The sequence below is a fragment of the Anomaloglossus baeobatrachus genome, chromosome 5 (genome assembly GCF_048569485.1).
Source record: "Anomaloglossus baeobatrachus isolate aAnoBae1 chromosome 5, aAnoBae1.hap1, whole genome shotgun sequence".
NCBI classification, from domain to species: Eukaryota; Metazoa; Chordata; class Amphibia; order Anura; family Aromobatidae; genus Anomaloglossus; species Anomaloglossus baeobatrachus.
The window spans coordinates 77648338-77670967 of record NC_134357.1 but is presented as its reverse complement, the minus strand read 5'-3'; the positions used below and the strand labels follow the sequence as shown (position 1 = coordinate 77670967).

General features: G+C 43.4%; 1 protein-coding gene across 4 annotated transcripts in view; it reads left to right on the top strand.

Annotated features, from left to right (window-relative positions):
- The window catches only part of NT5C2 (5'-nucleotidase, cytosolic II), a 149219-nt gene extending 126809 nt beyond the window's left edge, over window positions 1-22410 (top strand). For all 4 annotated transcript variants that reach the window (XM_075348612.1, XM_075348610.1, XM_075348613.1 and 1 more), the window contains 10 exons: window positions 1069-1122; window positions 1373-1456; window positions 7462-7503; window positions 8918-9025; window positions 10436-10502; window positions 11796-11966; window positions 14646-14697; window positions 16142-16202; window positions 16493-16669; window positions 20369-22410. In XM_075348612.1, coding sequence (XP_075204727.1) covers window positions 1069-1122; window positions 1373-1456; window positions 7462-7503; window positions 8918-9025; window positions 10436-10502; window positions 11796-11966; window positions 14646-14697; window positions 16142-16202; window positions 16493-16669; window positions 20369-20629 — 1077 coding nt within the window. In that variant the 3' untranslated portion in view covers window positions 20630-22410. The remainder of the gene's footprint in view (window positions 1-1068; window positions 1123-1372; window positions 1457-7461; window positions 7504-8917; window positions 9026-10435; window positions 10503-11795; window positions 11967-14645; window positions 14698-16141; window positions 16203-16492; window positions 16670-20368) is intronic.
- Window positions 22411-22630: the final 220 nt, after the last annotated feature.

Sequence of the window (22630 nt, the reverse complement as noted above, 5' to 3'; positions counted from 1 at the left end):
GCCTGATCGCACATTAGGTGGTCGGTTGGTCGCACCATTTTTGAGCCAATATACAGTGTGTTCACCCATATCCTGTCCACCACCATTAACTTGAGAACAGTGGCAGCTATAGGCATAGAAGTGGTGTCTAGATATAGTAAAGTAGCCATGCGTTACTACGCAATGAAACCACCTATAGCGCCACCTGGTGGAAAACAACGTAGTTAGCATTTTTATCTCGAAAACGAAACGAGATAGAGAAGAAAAGTGAATTAAAAAATTGTAGGGCATCATCAATTCACTACGAATCGACACCTTGCATACAGAAATGCTATGATATGAAACCCATGACCCCCCCAAAACATTGAATGCTGGTCACGCATATGGGGCTCATTTAACTTTGATGCTCAAAGTGGCCCCCGTCAGCTGCAATGCACATCTGGGCTCTGGACAGCATACTGTATCTTGCTGCACGTTGTACAATATGGTAGGTGACACGTTTGCACAAGCATCTGTGATACGTCGTCGTAGGTCCTGCAATGTTGGTGGAGGGGTCGCATACACCTGCTGTTTGATGTGACCTCAGAAAGAAGTCCAATGGGGTCAGGTCAGGTGAGCGTGGAGGCCACTCCACCCAGCCACCATACCCAATGACTTGTAGGAAGGTCTCCATGAGGTATCGCTTCACGTCCGCAGCCTTGTGAGTTTTGCACGTTCTAATCATAGCATTTCTGTATGCAAGGTGTCGCTTCGTATTGAATTGATGCCCTACAACTTTGTAATTCATTTTTTTTTCCTCTATCTCGTTCCATTTTAACTATAAAAATGCTAACTCCGTTGTTTTCCACCAGGTGGCGCTATAGGTGGTTTCATTGCGTAGCACATGGCTACTTTACTATACCTAGACACCACTTCTATGCCTATAGCTGCCGCCATTCTCAAGTTAATGGCAGTGGACAGGATATGGGTGGACACACTGTATGTGTATGGGCTGCATTTGCTATCGGCTCAGAGATTGTGAAATACCTTAATCTAATGCAATGACTGTATGGCCACAGGACCCTTAATTTATAGGTTTTCCTTTCCCAGGGATCACTTAAGGAGAAGACGGTGGAGAACTTGCCAAAGTATGTTGTGAAAGATGTAAGTGCATATTTTCCCAAGGCCTTAAAAATAGATAATTCTTGGTGAAAGGAGAGACGGAAGGAGGCTGAAGGTCCCGTAATCTTCCTGATTTTACCATCTACCCTACTTTTTTTTTGTTGTTGTTGAATTTTAGCTTTGAAAAAATAAAGGTAATAGATTATTATTTTACTTTTATTATTTTTAGTTTCTTTCTTTTATTATTTTTATTGATTATTGGCCTTTACTGTTTCTCTTCTTCTATTTCCAGCCTAAACTGCCTCTGCTCCTGAGCCGCATGAATGAAGTGGGAAAGGTTTTTCTGGTTACAAACAGCGACTATAAATATACCCACGTAAGTGCTAATTAAACATTCGCATCACTTATATGTTGCCAAGGTACCGGGAAGGGAGCGCGGGTCTCTCGGTGTGAGTTAATTGTGCCATTTTAAAAGGCCAGGATAAAGCAAAGGATGACAGTAGCATTACTTATATTGCAATCAGGGGAACTAGAAATTTCCATTTGGGGGGAAAAAAGGAAAGGTAAGTTGGAGCTTTACTTTAAAGAGGACATGAAAACACTTTTGTAAACACTTATTCCAATATATAGAGAAAAGAAAAAAGACACAACTTAATTGTTGAATTCAGCTTATTTATTGAGGTGTATAACATCCGCCCCTCACCATGTCATCTGTCTTTACAGACAATTGTGAAACTATGGCTCGTTCTGAGGAGTTCACCAACACCAGCTTTTTCCCGTAATAGGGCAAAAACATAGCTGGAGTATGTTCACACGTAGCAGAGTTCTGATCTTGGCTCATTCTAGCCTTAGCCCCTGATGAAGCTAGTCATGGCGAAACATGTAGGGCAGGCTAATAGCTGAGAATTTGAATTAGGCGATCTAAAGGTAGGAAGTAATAGTTATATAGGAATAAAAATATATTAGTTGGTCGGTGACCAACTAATACCTTAATATACATGAGCAATCATTGCAAATAATACTTCAGCCATTTCTGTCTTCAATGTTAGTCGTTTAAATCGTGAAATAAAAGTTATATTTTAATGATCTTCAATTAGGATACCTCTAGTTGCGGCATCTTTCCAGAGTTATGACCTCAGCTCATTATAGCCCTAGTCCCTGATAAAGCCAGCCATGGCGAAACATGTTGGGCAGGTTAATAGCTGAGAATTTTAATCAGCAGATATATAAGGATAGGAAGTAATAGTTATATAGCAATACTTAGGTATATAGGTGACACTTACCCATGAATAAGCAACCATAATCCTTTGCGAAACGTACGTCGGGTCCTCCACGCGGAGCTCCTCTTCCACCGGCAAGCTGTGTGTACTGGCGCCTTAGGTAATAATCCTGCTGCCTCCAACCCCCTCCCGGTATTCAATGCCAGTGTGCTCTTAAACCCAGGGACCTTTGTGATACGGGTTGTGCCACTCTTTGCCCACCCACTGTACTTCTATACTTCTGCATATTTAATCTGTATATCAACAAATTGTCGTGTCATGTTCAAATTGTACTTTATTATGTAATCTTTTTTTAAAAATGTCATAATAACATTGTATTTTAACTTTTGCACCTTTAAAACTTCGTTGTTCCTCCTTTTCCTTATATCTATTGGAGTAGGTATGGGTCCAACACCTTTTATACATCATTGTGATTGGCCCTACACTTTAATGTAAAAATGTGCCGCAGGTTTCTCTGTTTAGCGTCATAAACACAGTGCCCGCCGAAGTGTTGCACCTGCGCAGTAGAATCACTAGCTGTTCAATAGGGCACAGTGAGGCGCGCCTGCGCAGATCTCCCATTCTACAGCGCAGGCGCAAGTATAAAATACTCTTTCTGAGCTATTCTGGAGCACGTCTTCGAATATAAAGGAGTTGTAAGGAACCCATTTCACATGATCTTAAAGGCGATGAACAGGGTTTATAAGAAAAAACAGGTTACAGTTCCCTTTTTAAGTGCAGGATTTTCTGCACTCAGCTCTCATACTTGATATTGAATTAATCAAGATGTTTTGAAAATGTTATTTCCATTTTTTTTCCCCATTTGCATATCATTAGCATGTATATCCAGCCTTTGATTTCCATAACTCCACCACTTCTCCTTTGGTGTTTCAATTTCAATATTGAGGCATGAAGATGACATGAATATAACACTTTTATATGGAAATCTGATTACGTGGAAATTGAATCTTTCATCTCCGCAGATGATGATGTAAGATTGTCACAGATGTATGTAGGAAACCGGCTTGTGTCCGCTGCTTTCTGCGCGCATCCTCCTATGTGCATGTGAAAAGCAGAGTCCAGCACTATTAGCATGGCACAATTCACATCCGGGTGCAAAAACAAAAATCGACTGGTTGAGGCATATTCAAGTGCTCCACCTTGCATAACAATAGTATAATAACAAAGGAGAACGAAGGAAAAATAAGGGGCACTCACCATCCCATAAAAAAAATCAAAACATGTGGAAGCAAGTGCAAGCGAGCAGGCGGCATTGTAGACGACGGCCGCTCTGCATACAGATGCGCTTCAACGGTCGTCCACAAAGCCGCCTGCTCGCTGGCATCCACGTGTTGTTTTTCAATGGGATGGTAAGGGACACCTTTTTTTTTTTTTTTTTTTTTTTTCTTTCTCCTTCCTTCTTTTCTCTTTGGATCCCCCTAGGTGTGTCCCTCACAAGAGCTATTAGATGTATCGGGGTTTACCAGTTGGAAAACCAACCTCAATCTCTTGTGAATAAAATAAACTTTCTCTACTTTCCTTTCTTCCATGATATATCCACATATGTGTTATTTACTAGCCTTCACTTCCCATTGAAAACTGACATCATTGTGGCTGATACATTACTGTGCCAGGGTCTACAGTAAACGCCTCGAAAAGAAGAGAGGAGGCTTTTTCAGGGGGTTTTCCAATTGTCAACCTTGGGGTGTTTTTGTCCATACGTGATCATATGTCTATAGTCTGTTTTAAAAAAAAAAAAATTAATAAAATAATTATATATATATATATATATATATATATATATATATATATATATATATATATATATATATATATATATATATATATATATATATAATAAATATATATATATTATACATATACATGTACATATACATACATACATACATACATACATACATACATACATACATACATATACATACATATACATACACATACATATACATACATATACATACATACATATACATACATACACATATACACATAATTATAGTATTAATTTTTTTTATATATAATTTATTCATTTTTTATATATATATGAAAAAATTAATAAAATAATTATATGTATATATACCGTATTTTTCGGACTATAAGACACACCCTGGTTTTAGAGGAGGAAAATGGGAAAATAAAACTTTAAGCAAAAAATGTGGTCATGACACACTTATGGGGCGAGGATCTGCTGCTGACACTGTTATGGGGGTAATGTCCCCAAATTCTCTACTAAGGTACCCCATCCTGGTAATGATCCTCCTGCCTTGTATATGATCCTGCTATAAACCCCCATCCATCCTGTTCACATACCCCCCCCATCCAGCCTGTTCACATACCCCCCCCCCATCCAGCCTGTTCACATACCCCCCCCATCCAGCCTGTTCACATACCCCCCCCATCCAGCCTGTTCACATACCCCCCCCCCATCCAGCCTGTTCACATACCCCCCCCCATCCAGCCTGTTCACATACCCCCCCCATCCAGCCTGTTCACATACCCCCCCATCCAGCCTGTTCACATACCCCCCCCATCCAGCCTGTTCACATACCCCCCCCATCCAGCCTGTTCACATACCCCCCCCATCCAGCCTGTTCACATACCCCCCCCCCATCCAGCCTGTTCACATACCCCCCCCATCCAGCCTGTTCACATACCCCCCCCATCCAGCCTGTTCACATACCCCCCCATCCAGCCTGTTCACATACCCCCCCATCCAGCCTGTTCACATACCCCCCCATCCAGCCTGTTCACATACCCCCCCCTCCAGCCTGTTCACATGCCCCCCCCATCCAGCCTGTTCACATACCCCCCCCATCCAGCCTGTTCACATACCCCCCCCATCCAGCCTGTTCACATACCCCCCCATCCAGCCTGTTCACATACCCCCCCATCCAGCCTGTTCACATACCCCCCCCCATCCAGCCTGTTCACATACCCCCCCCATCCAGCCTGTTCACATACCCCCCCCCCATCCAGCCTGTTCACATACCCCCCCCCATCCAGCCTGTTCACATACCCCCCCCCATCCAGCCTGTTCACATACCCCCCCCCATCCAGCCTGTTCACATACCCCCCCCATCCAGCCTGTTCACATACCCCCCCCATCCAGCCTGTTCACATACCCCCCCCATCCAGCCTGTTCACATACCCCCCCCATCCAGCCTGTTCACATACCCCCCCCCCATCCAGCCTGGTCACATACCCCCCCCCCCCATCCAGCCTGGTCACATACCCCCCCCCCCATCCAGCCTGGTCACATACCCCCCCCCCCCATCCAGCCTGGTCACATACCCCCCCCCCCCATCCAGCCTGTTCACATACCCCCCCCCCATCCAGCCTGTTCACATACCCCCCCCCCATCCAGCCTGTTCACATACACCCCCCCATCCAGCCTGTTCACATACACCCCCCCATCCAGCCTGTTCACATACCCCCCCCATCCAGCCTGTTCACATACCCCCCCCCATCCAGCCTGTTCACATACCCCCCCCCATCCAGCCTGTTCACATACCCCCCCCCATCCAGCCTGTTCACATACCCCCCCCATCCAGCCTGTTCACATACCCCCCCCCCATCCAGCCTGTTCACATACCCCCCCCCCCCCATCCAGCCTGTTCATATACTCCCATCCTGCTATATGCCCCCATCGTGCTCATATACCATCCTGGTATATGGCCTGTATCCTATAGCACAGAGAAAAAAATAAACGTTTATACTCACCTTTTCCTCACTCCCTGCAGCCGATCATCTTCCTCTCTGCGCCACTGACCTGTGTGTGTGTGTGTGTGTGTGTGTGTGTGTGTGTGTGTGTGTGTGAAAAAAAGTGCGTCTTATGGTCCGAAAAATACGGTATACATAATTATAGTATTAATTTTTATATATATATATATAAAATTTATTAATTTTTTATATATATATATATAAAAAATTAATAAAATAATTATATGTGTGTGTGTATATGTATATCATAGTATCATAGTTTTTAAGGTTGAAGGGAGACTCTAAGTCCATCTAGTTCAACCCATAGCCTAAGGCTACTTTCACACATCCGGCTTGAGCTGTGCGGCTCAATCCGGCTGTGCAAGCTATGCAACGGATGCGGTGAAAACACCGCATCCTTTGCATAAGTTTTTCCTTTGCGGCCAGTCCGGTTTTTGCCACTTGCGGCATGCTACTGAGCATGCGCAGTGGCAAAAACCGCATGCGGCGGCCGGATGCGGTTATTGCCGCATCGCGCCGCATCCGGCCGACATAGGCATGCATTGAAAAATGCGCCGCATCGGCCGAATGCGGCGCGATGCGGTTTTTTTTTGCCGCACGAAAAAACGTGCCAGGCAACGTTCCATCCGGCCGCCGCATCGGCTAAATCTGCCGCATGCGGCAAAAACCGGATGGAACGCAAGGCCATGCGGCACAATGCGGCACTAATTAAAGTCTATGCAGGAAAATTGCAACCGGCAGCAAAAAAAACCGGTTGCGATTTTCCTGCAAAGTGCCGGATTGTGCCGCATAGCAAAAACCAGAGGTGTGAAAGCAGACTAACATGTTTATCCAGAGGAAGGCAAAAAAAAACCCAATGTGGCAAACAAGTTCCAATGGGTAAAAAATTTCCTTCCTGACTCCACATCCGGCAATCAGACTAGTTCCCTGGATCAATACCCTGTCATAAAATCTAATATACATAACTGGTTATATTACATTTTTCAAGAAAGGCGTCCAGTCTCTGCTTAAATGTTAGTAGTGAATCACTCATTACAACATCATATGTATATGTATATATAAATATATATACAATTATTGTAATATATATATATAATGTATGTATGTATGTATGTGTGTGTGTGTGTGTGTGTGTGTATGTATGTATGTATGTATGTATGCATGTATATGTAAATATAAAATCTCCACTTTTATTGGCCAATCACAAAAACTGTTACTGGATTCTAACAAAACATTTGGGATCTGCCCAAATAAAAATCCTGGTCATGGTGAGCTCCAGACAATGGCTTAAGGGGATTGTTGGGATCATTTTATCACAGGAGCCTCCTATAATACTAATCTATACAGTCATTTTTCCTTTTTTCTTTTTTTTTTTTTCTAGAAAATTATGACCTATTTGTTTGACTTCCAACATGGACCAAAGGTAAGTTTTGCTATCCCTGCGCACAGTCATGGGTTATTCTCTGTATTTCTGAGCATAATACACTGGATCTGTCTGTCATTATGACTTTTTCAGTGAATACAGAGCAGCTCAGTGTATCTGGATTTATATGGGTCTGATCTAGGTGAATACAAGCTGTTTATCCTATGCATATAGCGCCCCCTAGAGGCTGCCTAGGAAATGCTTTTAACTTTGTGAAAAGGAAGAGGTGACGGACATACCAAAATGTTTAATGTTTTTTTTTTTCTTAAAAATATTCACAAAGTTACTGTACTTCTTAAAGCTACTGTAAAAAGTGATTTTAAATAGGTTTCCCCAACTTAGACAACAATTAATGGCACGACAATTAACACTGCGTAGGTGCAGGGCCCCACAACACCCATGCGCGGATTCATAGTGGCTATCTGCTAGTGAGTTCTCCAATTAATCCAATGCTGACGGGGCTGCGCTCAGACATGGCTCACTCTATTCTAGTCTATGGGAGCCAAGAAAAGAGCTACCTTGTCAGTTCAGAATGGGATTCATATAAATAATTAGACGCCCCCCCCCCCCCCCCTTTTTTTTTTTTTTTTTTTATTACCAAGTCTTTTTCAAACTTGCTGGAGAATAGAGGTTTCTATATCATCAGGCCATATAGACACAATATGAAACACACCAACCATATGCAACCGCATATAACAATAGAATTTTTATTAGATATAACATGATTATAATATCTAACATACAAAGGATGTCTCCAAAGAACGTCTGAAAGGGTAGATATTATATTGGGAACACCTAGTCAGATAACTCCTAGTAAAGTTCAAATCGTAACAACTATTGATTACGATTGGACCAAAGTACAAACACAAGTGTGCTTAAGAAAAATCCAAAAGGAACTACATAATGGACATATAACTTAGCAAAAAAGGTCCCATGGTAACCCGCAGTATACCTAATAAGGCTAGTTTCACACAACCGGCTTTTCGCCGGTTTGATGGATGCGGCGCACACCAGTACAGTATAATACAGTACAATGGCAGCGCCACAACTTCCGGGTCACATGCTCCGGTCACATGACAGCATGTGACCGGCGCTTGTTGCGTTGCCAGTTTACTGTATACACTGTACTGGCGTGCACCACATCAGCCAAACCAGCTAAAAGCCGGATGTGTGAAACCGGCCTATGGGAGTTGGGAAACAACGGTAATAGCGTCAAACACCCAACGCACGTTTCGCATTATTGATGCTTCTTCTATATAGACACAATAGATGCAGACAGACCGCACGTTTAGCTCATGAATCTGCTTTATAATAAATCTGTTTTTTTTCCAGTGTAGATTTTGTCAAAATACCTTTTGGTTATACTGCTAGCAACTAATAGTAACTTATATATCTCTGTCTTCCTTGCACGCAGCCCGGGAGTGCACATCGGCTTTGGCAGTCGTACTTTGATTTAATTTTAGTAGATGCAAGAAAGCCTTTATTTTTTGGGGAAGGAACTGTGCTGAGACAAGTGGATACTGTAAGTGCTTTTGTGTCTCTCCTCTTTTGTGCTTCTGTTTACATAAGCATATTTGGTTTATCTCCTTAAATCTGCCCTCACATTTTAGCAAATGGCACCCAAAATAGAAGTAAAAAGCATAGTAATTCTGTAAAGTATTATCTGTAGCTCTGAGGAGGGTTGGAAATGGTTTCTTATAAAACTGCATTGTAACAGCTAAAATCTACATGCAAATAGCAAAATGTGCGGTAGATCCACAGCATCTCTGTAACTCAGTTTAAATCAGTTTTTCTGCAAAGCAAAAGTGAGCTATTTCATAAGGAGGTGAATTGTGGCTCCCTACCTAATGATATGAAAAGCAGCCATAAATTAATTTTTTAAACATAATCAATTTGCTAATCCTATATGATCTGCATCCTGAAATTTAGGATGTAATGGAGGATTAGATTTTTGGTAAATTGAGAAGCACAGATGAAACAAGTTAATTGAAACCAATCACCAGGATTTTCGTATATAAGCTAAAGCCAGTGCTATACTGGCACTATCATGTATAGAATCAGCCTACCTCTAGTGGTCAGCTCGGATGTATAGGTTTTGAAATCCAAGAAAGTAAAGTTTATAAAATCGGCAGCTGCTTGAGTGACAGCAGCTCAGGATTACATAATGTCTGGGGGGTATTCATACGTATCACCTCCCCCTGTTAGAATTAGCATAAGTATTATACAATCAATGTAACTTTTCACTTCTAGGACCTGTGGTGAGGTCATAGCCATGTGACTAGAAGGGGTGGGGCCTGAGCCAACAAAGCTGATATTAGGAAGCAACGTTTCCTATTGGTTGAGGCTCCGTCCCTTCTGGTCACATGAGTATGACCTCACCACAGGTCTTGGAAGTGAAAAGTTACATTGATTTTATAATACTTATGCTAATTCTAACAGGGGGAGGGGATAACTATGAATACCCCCCAGATATTATCTGCTCCTCAGCTGCTGTCACTCAAGAAGCTGTTCATTTTATAAACTTTACTTTCTTGTGTTTCAAAACCTAAACATTCGAGGTGACCACTACAGGTATGTATAGACTCAGCCTGATAGTGCCAGTATAGCACTGGCTTTAGGTTATTTCCGAAAATCCTGGTGATTGGCTCCCTTTAATGTGGCGCACCACACTGTTAACATAAGGTGCTGCGATAACTGTGTAGATCAGCTGTGACATGCTCAGTGTACAGGTAGCACAATTTTGTTTTTGTGGCCGTTGGCATCTCTGCATCTCTATTCTGTGTCTGGACTTTCCAGTATGTCCATATTTGACTTTTTGAAACCATCATTCTTATACATCAGATGCCAACACCATTATATTCTGCCTCCAGCCTGTGTGCGATATCTGATTGAAAGTGGTCGGAGATGTTAAAATTTTGCTTTTCATCTACAGAACACTGGCAAGCTGAAGATTGGCACCTACACGGGACCGTTACAGCATGGCATTGTCTATTCTGGAGGTATGAACCACATCGGGACCCGTTGTCTTGCTACCTGGATCACAAACATACAAATACTTGCACTATAGTGGTTGCATGAAGCTATAACAATACTTGGTGCAAACCACAAAAAGTTGTATTAAAAAGCTTCAGATTTCATGTGCTCCAAACTCTAGAACTCTTAGGGTATGTGCCCACGATCCGGACATGCAGAGCCCTGGACGTCGTGGGAGCCCAGTGGGCAGGATATTTCTAGAATTCCCATCCACTGTGCTTGTACTATACAACGCAGCGTTTTGGACTCTGTGAAAACACGGTGTGTCCAAAACGCTGTGAACACTGATCGTGGGCACGAACCTTAAGGGCACTTTACACACAGCAACATCGCTAGCGAAAGCACCCAACCCCATTGGTTGTGCGTCATGGGCAAATCGCTGGCCATGGCGCACAACATCGCTTAGACTCGTCACACATACTTACCTGCCTAGCGACGTCGCTGTGGCCGGCGAACCACCTCCTTTCTAAGGGGGCGATTCGTTCTGCGTCACAGCGGCATCACTAAGCGGCCGCCCAATAGAAGCAGAGGGGTGGAGATGAGCGGGCCGAACATCCGCCCACCTCCTTCCTTCCTCATTGCGGGCGGCCGCAGGTATGATGTTGTTCCTCGTTCCTGCGGTGTCACACATAGCGGTGTTTATTGCCGCAGGAACGACGAACAACCTGCGTCCTGCAACAATATTCAGGAAAGGAACGACGTGTTAACGATCAACGATTAGGTAAGTAATTTTGATCGTTAACGGTCGTTCCTGCGTTTCACACGCAACGACGTCGCTGACTAGGCCGGATGTGCGCCACGAATTCCGTGACCCCAACGGCATCTCGTTAGCAATGTCGTTGCGTGTAAAACCCGCTTTAGAGTTAGTAGCTAAGCCTTAGCATTAGCTGGTCCCATTTTCTTGAAAGGAGCTGTGCTGGAGTTTGTGCACAGCAGTGGTCGAGGTTATGCTGTGCAGGGTGCAGTACAGAATTGGTGCTGGTCTTCATTATGCTTGTTTGGTGGGAGGTCCTCTGTGACTCCAGCTGATACCAAGGAATCACCAGAAATGTGACCTCCCTTTCTGAAATGAGGATACTTAAGTTATTGCTACACACGTTTGTCACCCCATTAATTTCCTTTAAAGTTTGTGTAACTTATAAATATTAGACATGGTCGAGGAATTCTCTAAAATAGCAAGAAATTAGCATACTCCAAGCAAATACAGGAATTGTGTATATCCTGGTGTCCCAATGTCCATGATACATTTCTCTCTCCAGGTTCTTCCGATATTGTGTGTGACCTGCTGGGAGCGAAAGGGAAAGACATCCTGTACATTGGCGATCACATCTTTGGAGACATTCTGAAGTCCAAGAAGCGTCAGGGGTGGAGAACCTTTTTAGTCATTCCCGAGCTGGCACAGGAGCTTCACGTCTGGACCGACAAAAGCTGTAAGGCACCTGAAGCCATAGTAAAGTAATAACGGAGTAATACGTCCTCCGCTGGCTGTACTACTACCGGACATAAGCTGCAGAGCTTTCTATTAATTTTAAGCCTCATTTAACTCAAGTTAATTTAACAGCTAATGCATCTATAATGTAATCCGAGTGATTTTAGGACGGGGGATATATGACAGCATTATTTACACCAGGCATTGGGGGTGGCAACGTTTAGTTAACCCTATGTGTTTTTAGAGAAGCAAAGAATCGTAGAGTTTATAACGTACAGTTTTTTATGTTTATTCCTGCATTTATTTGAGGATTTGTGGGGATGGGGTAGAGAAAGAAAAGCATGCTCAGATATAGAATGATATCATGTTACTGGGAGACCCCCGAATTTGATACAGGCTTTTATGGGAAGAGTGCTGATTTATAATATTGTCTCTGCGTGCTGACTCTGTGTGTAGGGTAAGGCCGGTTTCACACATCCGGCTTTTTGCCGTTTTGCCGGATCCGGCGCTCTCCCGTACAGTTAATACAGTACAATGACAGCGCAACAAGCGCCGGTCACATGCTGTCATGTGACCCGGAAGTTACAGCGCTGTCATTGTACTGTATTATCTGTTCGTGAGAGCGCCGGATCCGGCAAAACGGCAAAAAGCCGGATGTGTGAAACCGGCCTAAGAAGCAAGTCTTGTATGATGGAGGGAAGCAACATCATGGAAAGCCACAGCGTTAGTTTTCAGGTATTAACGCTTTAAAGACACTCCGCGTGCCATGTTATGCCGTCCTCGTAATATCCATGCAATGGAACATGCCACCATCTTTTTCCGATGGATTTCATATGAAATTTTACTCAACAAAAACCCTAAAACATTGTGTGCCATATAACAGATCTTACACAGAAAATATATATATACATATATAGATATATATATCCTGCTAAAAATAGGATTCTAAATTCCGTTGTGTGTTTTTGTTGCTGAAATCCTCCATTGTCCAAACTGGAATGTAACATTTGGGGCCATGGTAAATGCTATACTATAGGGTTGGCTCACAGATTGGGGTTCCCTGCTCGAGGATGCTCTTTATAAGCCATTGTAGTACTATAATCTCCAAATATCGTGAGTTGCTGATCATGGAGGAATACATTGGGGGGATTGGGGAGATTAGAGAAGACAGATGAGTGATGGTTAGTGCTAGCATCATTTTAAGGGATTGTCTTGATGGAAAAACCCATTAAGGATTTGCACACATAGCAATGCCTCAGTTATAGATCTATAGACATCACAGAAGAGTCTGCACACTTAATCTAAAATGTGGTAATGCACAACAGAGTCATCATGCAGAAACAATGTGAAGTTTTCCTGCTTGGGATGTGTTCACACGTAGTGGAATAGCTTTGCAGCAATCAATGATTCTAATTCTGCATTAAATTTTGTGGATTTTGTTACAAATTTGCTTGCGTAAAACCTCCCCTGGTCCTCATAGTATGGTGGCTAGGTTCCCCGACGGTCTTTGTATTCTGGCAGACAAGACCTCATTCCTGGAGGCTCAGATGTATAGCTATTGGCATGGGACCACGCTACTAATACCAGGATAGTTCCAAAGAAGGGGAACATTCAGGACCTTTGGGGGGTTTTAAACTGTGATCATTCCACAACATAAATAGAAGTCAAAAATAAATCCAAACCACGTCAATCATTTTGCTCTGGATTTTCCCTCTGATGATCTGGATGGAGATGTTGCAGCATTTTTGCCAGGTGTGAATTCATCCCTGCAGATAAAGCGCTCTTCCTCTTAAAGTGTGTATCTCTAGTACAAGCCTATAGCATTATCCATTTTGTGTACGTATTGTGTCCGTCTGTGAAGAGGGAGGGGGCAGGCCGGCCAGCGACATAGTGAATATATCTCTGCATATTGGTTGCCGTCAGAAGATGAGCCCTGCCAGAGAAGTGCAGGGTGAGGGTTAAAATCTTTATATTGTGCAGGACATGTTTTCATGTCACCCAGAGGAACTTTAACCCTACATAGGATTGCAGCATCACTTGTGCATGAGGTGCCTCGTCAAGAGTCCACCACCTTTTTTGCTGAATGCCAAAAGTAAGATTTAATTTTTTCCCCCCTTTAATCCTACTCGAGTGCTGCTTTTAAATAAAATGTATCTTTTACCAGTATATATTTAAATACGCACATGTACGGTGTCTTTCTTCTCGCTCTTTGGTTCTCAAATCCACTTTCTATGCTGCTCCTCACCCTGCTTTGTTTCCTCCCCATCATGGCTGTTCCCTGACGTGTCCTCAGTCCCCACATCATGAGTGTCGCCTGACACGGCTTCGTGTGCTCCCTGACGAGCGGCATGTCTAGTCCAGCTTGCCATTCCTCACCGGCCGCCAGAGGACGCTGCTGTCGGAGTAGTAGACCCTGTGGTGGCCGATCGGGATCGATCCAGACTGTGCTTGTCCTGAATCGGGCAGTTTGTCTCCCCTCATATTGTCTCACGTTTGGGTGTCTCTAGTGTTTCTATCTTTCTGTGCTTTTTAGAAAGCTCTCGCTTTGGTGTTTTTATTACTTTTCACCGCCATTTTGTATTTTTGTGTTTGCTTATAATAGACACCATTTTTTGTTTAGTTTCCATTGATGACTTATGTCGTGTGCTTCATATGCTCCTGTTATTTTTATTTGATTTAGCCCTTTTTGAAGAGCTCCAGAGCTTGGACATCTTTCTAGCAGAACTGTATAAGTAAGTAGAGCGGGATGGAGATGAACATGTCTTGTGTTATGGTGTATCTGACAATCAAGATATTGTAAAATGTCTTGGCGGCATTAAGATTTAACAACTTTTATTTATAATTGAGTAACTGCACTTTCAGAAAACTTATCATGTCATACAGACGTCAGGATATCAGCAGTCCTATTTCTTTAGTGGAGGGTGGTCCGTGGTCTCAGGGTCAAATTGTTGCTTCCCCCCATGGTCCTCAGAAACGTGATGCTGCTTTACTGGTGCCTTCTTGCAGGGGTGTCAAAATCACGGCCTGCGGGTCAAATCCAGCCTGCCAGCTGCCACATCACTTTATGTGGCTCACAAGCTGGGTTGCTACTAAAACCTGGGTCCTTTTCTCTGACGTCCATGGCGTCTGGGAGAAGGAAGGGACCATGCGTGATTTTTTTAAAAAATGTCCTCCACTTTGTATGGAGAGGCTGTCATGCGCAGTATCAACGTTAGATGCTAGAATGTATGGGTTCCTGGTAGGCGTGACATAATTTCCGTCATGTGTTGTCCGTGTCCCTTCCGTTCCGGAGCGCAGCGCACCATTCGACGGAGTACCTGGGAATCGGGAGACAGGAGACACACACTCCCCATCTTTAGCACTCGTTCACTGCATCAATGAGAAGCTGCAGGTGAAAAAGGGCAAAGGGTGATGGGAATTTTGGGGTGTGTGCGATGCTGGGGGGGATACTTGTGGTTGAATTTTGGGGAGTGTGATTTGGGGGAGGTGGGGGGGCAGGTGGAATGCCTGTGGTGGGATTTGGGGGTCTACAATGCTTGAAGATGCCTGAGATAGGAGTGTTGGGGTGTGCAGTGCTGAGGGGAATGCCTGTGTGTGGGTTTTGACAGGTTTACAATGCTGAGGGGGTGTCTGTGGTGGGATTTTGTGGGTTTCTAATGCTGTGTGGATGCCTGTGAACAGCACTCTTAGCCCAACAACTAGGACTGCAGCTTTAACCCTACAACCCAGGGACAGCTTTTGGATAGCCTTACAACCCAGGGACAGCTCTTGGTGCAGCCCTACTACCCAGGGACAGCTCTTGGTGCAGCCCTACTACCCAGGGACAGCTCTTGGTGCAGCCCTACTACCCAGGGACTACCAGACACCCATGATCTGGTACTGCTGTCAGTTTTGCTCCTGTGACATTGGAAATGCAATGTGAACAGAGCCATAGAGACAAAAAAAAATGTTTAGATTCAGCATTGAAGGGGCAGAACTATGACTAGAGAATATGAATAGGCTTCTGTCTGGTCACTATGGCACGTTACTAAATTGCAGTACCTCTTTATTTGCTGCCCCTAAACCACACACAGCCTGTAATTCTCCTGGGATTCTTGTATGTTTGCACTTTGTACTTTTTATTACACTTTTTGTTCTATAGGAACATTTGATGAATGTTTCACCCTTCACTTCCAGGCACTTGGACAGTAGCAGCAATGAGCGGCCTGACATCAGCTCCATCCAGAGGAGAATTAAGGTATTGCATTATGACATTTTCTGTGCCGTTTGTGATATCTGCTCTCTGCACCTGCTGATATGTAATAACCGTTCAGCTAGCCATGGCCACGTTTTATGGGGTTTCCCTGTGTTTATAAAGGCCACTAGCATCACTCTCATTAACACATTAATGTCTAAAAACGTAAAACAATTGCCACTTTGTTGTGCACCTCTGCTGTAGTATCTGATGAGCGTTACACCCCACACCGACTGCCATCGAGAATAGAAGTGATTAATTCACAAAATGTTGTCACCTTGTGTTTCTTGCAGAAAGTCACCCATGACATGGACATGTGCTACGGGATGATGGGAAGCCTTTTCCGTAGCGGTTCGCGTCAAACTCTGTTTGCAAGTCAAGTGATGCGCTACGCAGACCTCTACGCTGCTTCATTCATCAATCTCCTGTATTATCCCTTCAGCTACCTCTTCAGAGCCGCTCATGTTTTGGTGAGTCCCAACAACTTGTACCGCTATGTGTCAGAAAACTGGTTTAATAAAAATCAACTTTCAGGAACAGTTTGGTGGGGAAGAAAATTAATCTTTTAATGGCTCAGATTACTTAAAGGGACTCTGTTGCCAGGTTTTTGCTCCCCCATCTGAGAGAAGCATAATGTACAGACAGAGACCCTGATTCCAGTGATGTTCCTTACTGAGCTGTGTGCTGTCGTTTTGATAAAATCGATGTTTCCTTTGCTGCAGATCTAGCAGTTATACAGAGCTCATGAACATGCTGGACTACCTGCAGCACGCCAAGTAGTCCTGTAATAATAATCTACTGCTGATTAACCCCTTCAGCCCCGGGGCACTTTCCGTTTTTGTTTTTTGCTCCCCTTCTTCCGAGAGCCGTAACTTCTTTATTTTTACGTCAATCTTGCCATATGAGGGCTTGTTTTTTGCAGGACAAGTTTTACTTTTAAATGAAACCATAAGTTTTACCATATGGTATACTGGAAAACAGCAAAAAAAATTCCAAGTGTGGAAAAACTGTGTGATGGCACAATAGTTTTTGGGCTGTTTTATTCACTGTGTTCACTATATGGTAAAACTGATGTGTGGGTGTGATGCCTGAGGTCGGTGCGAGTTTGTAGACACCAAACATGTATAGGTTTACTTGTATCTAAGGGGTTAAAAAAAATTTCACAAGATTGTCCAATAAAAGTGGCGCACGTTTTGCGCCATTTTCCGAAACACGTAGCGTTCTCATCTATGGCTCACTGACGGCTTATTTTTTGCGTCTCGAGCTGTCGTTTCTAATGGTACTATTTTTGCGCAGATGCTACGTTTTGATCGCCTGTTATTGCATTTTGCGTAAAACTTGCGGCGACCAATAAACGTAATTTTGGCGTTTGGAATTTTTTTGCCACTACGCTGTTTACCAATCAGATTAATTGATTTTTATATTTTGATTGGGCATTTCTGAACGCGGCGATACCAAATATGTGTATATTTATTTTTTTTTAACCCTTTAATTTTCAATGGAGGGAAAGGGGGGTGATTTGAACTTTTAGGTTTTTTGTTTTTTTTATTTTTTAAAACTTTTTTTTTTTATTTTTATTTTACTAGTCCCCCTAGGGGGCTATAGCAATCAGCAATCCGATCGCTCTTATCTATCTGCTGATCACAGCTATACAGCTGTAAACAGCAGATTCAGTCACTTTTTGTTTCTCTCTGCTCGCGGCTGAGGGAAAACGAAAGTGAAACTTCATAGCTGCAGGCGTCATCACTTGACCCTGTGCTACGATGGCAACCACCGAAAGTCACGATCACGCACGTGACTTCCGGTTGGGGCGGCGGTAAGTGAAAAACATGGCGGCACGCATATAGATCTTGCTGCCAGACTTTGGCAGCGAGATTTATGGGGTTAAATGTTGCGAGTGGAAACCATTCCATTCGCAACATGCAGGCACACATGTCAACTGTTGAAAACAGCTGATATGTGTGCCGACCGCCGCCGCCTGCCCGCGGCAGGGGGCGGGGCTTAACGGGACACGCTCCATGACGGATATATCCGTCCATGGTCGTGAAGGGGTTAAACAGTGATTTTATGAAAACTACACGAAGCAGCTCAGTAAGTGACACATCACTGGAATCGAGGTCTTTCCCTTCATCGTGCTGCTCTCAAGATTAGGTGGCACAAACCTGACGACCGATTCCCTTTTAAAAGACACAAAAGTAGTAATAATCGCCCTCATAATTAACTGGAAATGCACATTCAGCAAATTGCTGGTTGTGGCTCGTAATATGCAAGCCGGTATTATCCGCCATTTTTAATGTGTCAAGATAAGACCACAAAATAAGGAGCAGCCAGTAGCTGCTACATGTCAGGACTGGATCAGTGATGGTTTTATTTTTTTTTTTCCTTGAGCCCTTTAAAATATTTACCTTATTCCGTGGACATCTCATATGGCTATCAGTGGAGTATTTTACTTTTGCTGATTTTTATATTTTACATTTCTGACAACATACATATTTGAGAGTCTCCAGTTGTCATGACCTGAGCTACGTTCATATATTTTACCTTTACGCTCACCATGTTTGCCAGGAAATCTACCAAAGCATATGTCTAGCCAAAGGTTTCCTTACTGTGAGTCAGTGGCACACCTGAGTGCATAGCAAAACGGAATAACCCGCACTCCTATATTCATAACGCCAGAACTTTACTGAGACACCCTGAAAGGGCATGAGAAAGTCTCTTACATTTCTTGGACCTAAATTAATTTCATTAGTCTTATCACAGATTAAGGACCTAGATTAGGTTTGAAACGTATTGGAGTCTTCTTCATGCGCTTAGTGTGTTTCAATAAGGTTCTGATTTTTCGGTGCACCCAGTCTGCATCACACACTACATTTCCGGAGCAGGACATTGCAGCTGGTCTCCGGTGTGCAGCATAACATCCTGCATGTGTTCTGCATAAAATACTGTATTTTTGGTTTTATTAGACGCACCGGATTATTAAACGCACCCCAAATTTAGAGGAGGAAAATAAGAAAAAATATTTTTTAATGTTAAAAATGAGGGTCCGTCTTATAATCCTGGTAAGTCTTTTAATATCTTATCAGCGGTGAGCGGCGGTGTTGGAGCGGCTCAGCAGGGTCACAGGAGGCAGTGTCGGCGATATTTCAGGCTCGGATAAGGGAGTTTCACAGCTCAAGAGGGTCAGGGGATGGAGGGTTGGCGATACTGTGGGCTTGGCGGACTCCATTGAATTGCCCTCGGTTGACAAGGCTTACTTCAAGAAAACGGCCGCGGAGGCGGCGCGTGCGCAGCTAGGACTCCACTGCCATTTTCTTGAAGTGTATCTCGTCAACTGCGAGCGATTTATTGGCGCCTGCAGCCCGATGTCAATCAATGTCTCCCGCCGCAAAGTCGACCGTACGTACTGTGACCTTCCTGAGCCGCTCCACTGCAGTGATACCCCCTCCTCCGAGCTCTCAGTGACCCCACTCCATCACTGCCGCTCTGATAAGCCATATCCGGATTACAAGGTGCGCCACAATTTTACCCCCAGTTTGGGGGGGAAAAAGTGTCTCTTATAATCTGAAAAATACAGTATATCTGCCTGTTTGGATTGGTCATCAGGATTAGACTAATGGGGTCCAATTCTCAACACCCCTGACAAGCAGCTGTATGAAGCAACTATTGCACTTATGCAAGCACTACAGAAGAGGTGGTGCCGGGTATTGAAGTGTCGTCCCGTTCACTTTATTGGACCCATACCCTGCACAGCTGCTACTAAATACAGCCATAGGGTACAATGTACATATTGAATAGGCAGCAGCATTTGCTTTAGAGCCATGATCTGTTCACACAGAGGGTTTCAATTCAAGAACTCCCAAAAAAAAAAAAAAGTAGGTGGGGACTGCAGTTGCATTTTTAAGTGCAGATTCCCAGTGCTTCTGCACTAAAAAAAAATGCCTCAAATCTGCATAAAAAATGGGGGGGAAATTGCATTAAAAAGGCAAAAATGTAACAAGCGGAGCAGATTGCTATTCTGTGTTTTGGTGCAGACTCTGCAGGAAAAAAAGGACCAGGTTTGGACTTGGAAACAAATGTTTCAAATAATCCAACAAATGTGATGTGAACCTAGTCTAACAATGCCATTATTGATTTAGCCAAGTTATTTTTCATTTTCCTTTTGTCTTTAGATGCCCCATGAATCCACCGTGGAGCACATTCACGTAGACATTAACGAGTCCGAGTCCCCGCTGGCCACGCGGAACCGCTCTTCATTGGACTTCAAAGATTCCGACTCCAAGCGGCACCAGCTGACCCGCTCCATCAGTGAAATTAAGCCACCCAATTTGTTTGCCCAAGCACCACAAGAAATCACACACTGCCATGATGAGGATGATGATGAAGAAGAAGAGGAGGAGGAGGAGGAAGAAGAAGAAGAAGAGGAAGAATAAGTGTTATCATGAGACGCTCACTGCAATATTGTACACGGAAACTCTTGTTCTATAAGAACAAATTTCCATAAACACAGAAGAAACTTTTTTTTTTCTTTTTCTCTCCCAATTTTTGTTTCATCCCGTCCAATTGTTATGATTGCAAGTCTGGCGATTACTGCAGGTCACACATTTCTGTCAGGAGGGACTGATACTGATCAGACATGGCACAGTATTTACCAGTTAATTTTTTTTTTTTTTCCCCATTTTCAAAATGTCTGTGATTTTGAAGGCACAAACCCTGATGAAGCACAGGTCCCGTAGGCACAACAGCGGCAATGGTCGGGCAGAAGCGTCCTCCCTTTTGTAGACAGTTCTGTGATGGCCTCTGTGGGAGTTGGGGTATTTTGCCAATAACCAAAATAATTTGGACGTCCCTTACCTGCTAGGAATGTCTACTGCTAAGCTACAGGAGACACCTCAGCCTGACACCCGGAGCCATTTTATGGGTAAATTGTATTTATAAGTTTGCCTCATTTATATGGTCTTACGGGAAAGACAGATCTTTGCAAAAATGGTGCAGATTGCATCAGATTTATCAATATTGGAAGATTTCCTTCCAAATTAGTGATGGCACATCCCTAGGAAATGGCATAGCGAAATGAGTAATGTGGTCCGACCTGGTCCAAAAAATGACCAGGGCCGAGTGCCCTCGACTGTTCGCGTCTGATCCACCAGCTATAGTGAGAACTGCACATTTGGTGTGAATAGGGTTTACATTGACGTGGGTACCAGTAATACGACCCCGGCAATGAAGAAGTGATAGACCATTACTTCTACTAACTAGTAAACACCCTGTAATGTCCCTAATGAGGCAGGGGGATTTCTATCCCCCTTATATAGTTACATTTGGTGCAAGTCTTGCACGATTATAGAAATCTTCTGCAATGTGAATGTTAATTAACCGCATTATACATTGATAACAACAAGGAATATCTAGCTTCTCCTTGTGGGATATAATCGTCGTTGTACACCGCTCCGCCACTGCAGACGTATCCATTCTACGTTGCAGAGCAAAGTCCGATTTTTTTTTTTTTTTTTTTTTCCCTCTCCTCTTTCAAAGCTGTGATTTTAGCTTTAATGTACAAAAAACGGCAATTTTGATAAGCTCAGAAAAAGCTGGTTACCTTCTCTGCTGGAATTACTGCAAGCTTTTATGTTCATGCATTTACTGTCTGGCTGTTTTACAGTACTTCTTACAGGAGCAGCTCTATACAAGGCAGCATCTGACCGCAGGACTGATAGTGCCCAACCTCAACGCAGCTTTTAATTTCCCCCCCCCCCCATGACCCTTTTGGTCACCCTGATCAATGGAGAACACAATATTGTGAATGACCACCTTTTGCACAGGATTCTCATTATTCCTTTTTTTTTTTTTTTTTTTCTTTTATCCAAATAGGACCAAATTTCTATGTTCATTAATGGGGTATTCCCATCTCCGAGAAGTTATCTCAATATGTAGTAGGTGTAATAATAATATTATTAGCAATTAGAAATGTAGTATAGTTTTCCTGATTCACTATGTCACTTCCCTCATGTGCAGGGCATTGCAGGACCATAGGTATCCATGGTTACGACCACGCGTATAATGATAGTTGCTCGTCGTGGTTGTAATCATGGATACCTAACTATCACTATCTGCGTGGTCCTGATGGATCCATATGGTCATGTAATGCCCTGAACATCTGTGTGGTTGTAACAATGGATACTTGAGGTCCTGTAATGCCCTGAACATGAAGTAAGTGACCTAGTGAATCAGAAAAACTATACTACATTTCTAATTGGAGGTATTTGCTAATATTATTATTATTGCTACCCCTACTATATATTGGGACAGGATCTTGGAGGTGGGAATACACCTTTTAATGCTTTCAAATATCTTCATAGTAGCCCCCAGTCACCAGCATAAATCAACAACCAAGCTATATCATCATGACTGCCCTCGTCCACTAGAGGGAGCCT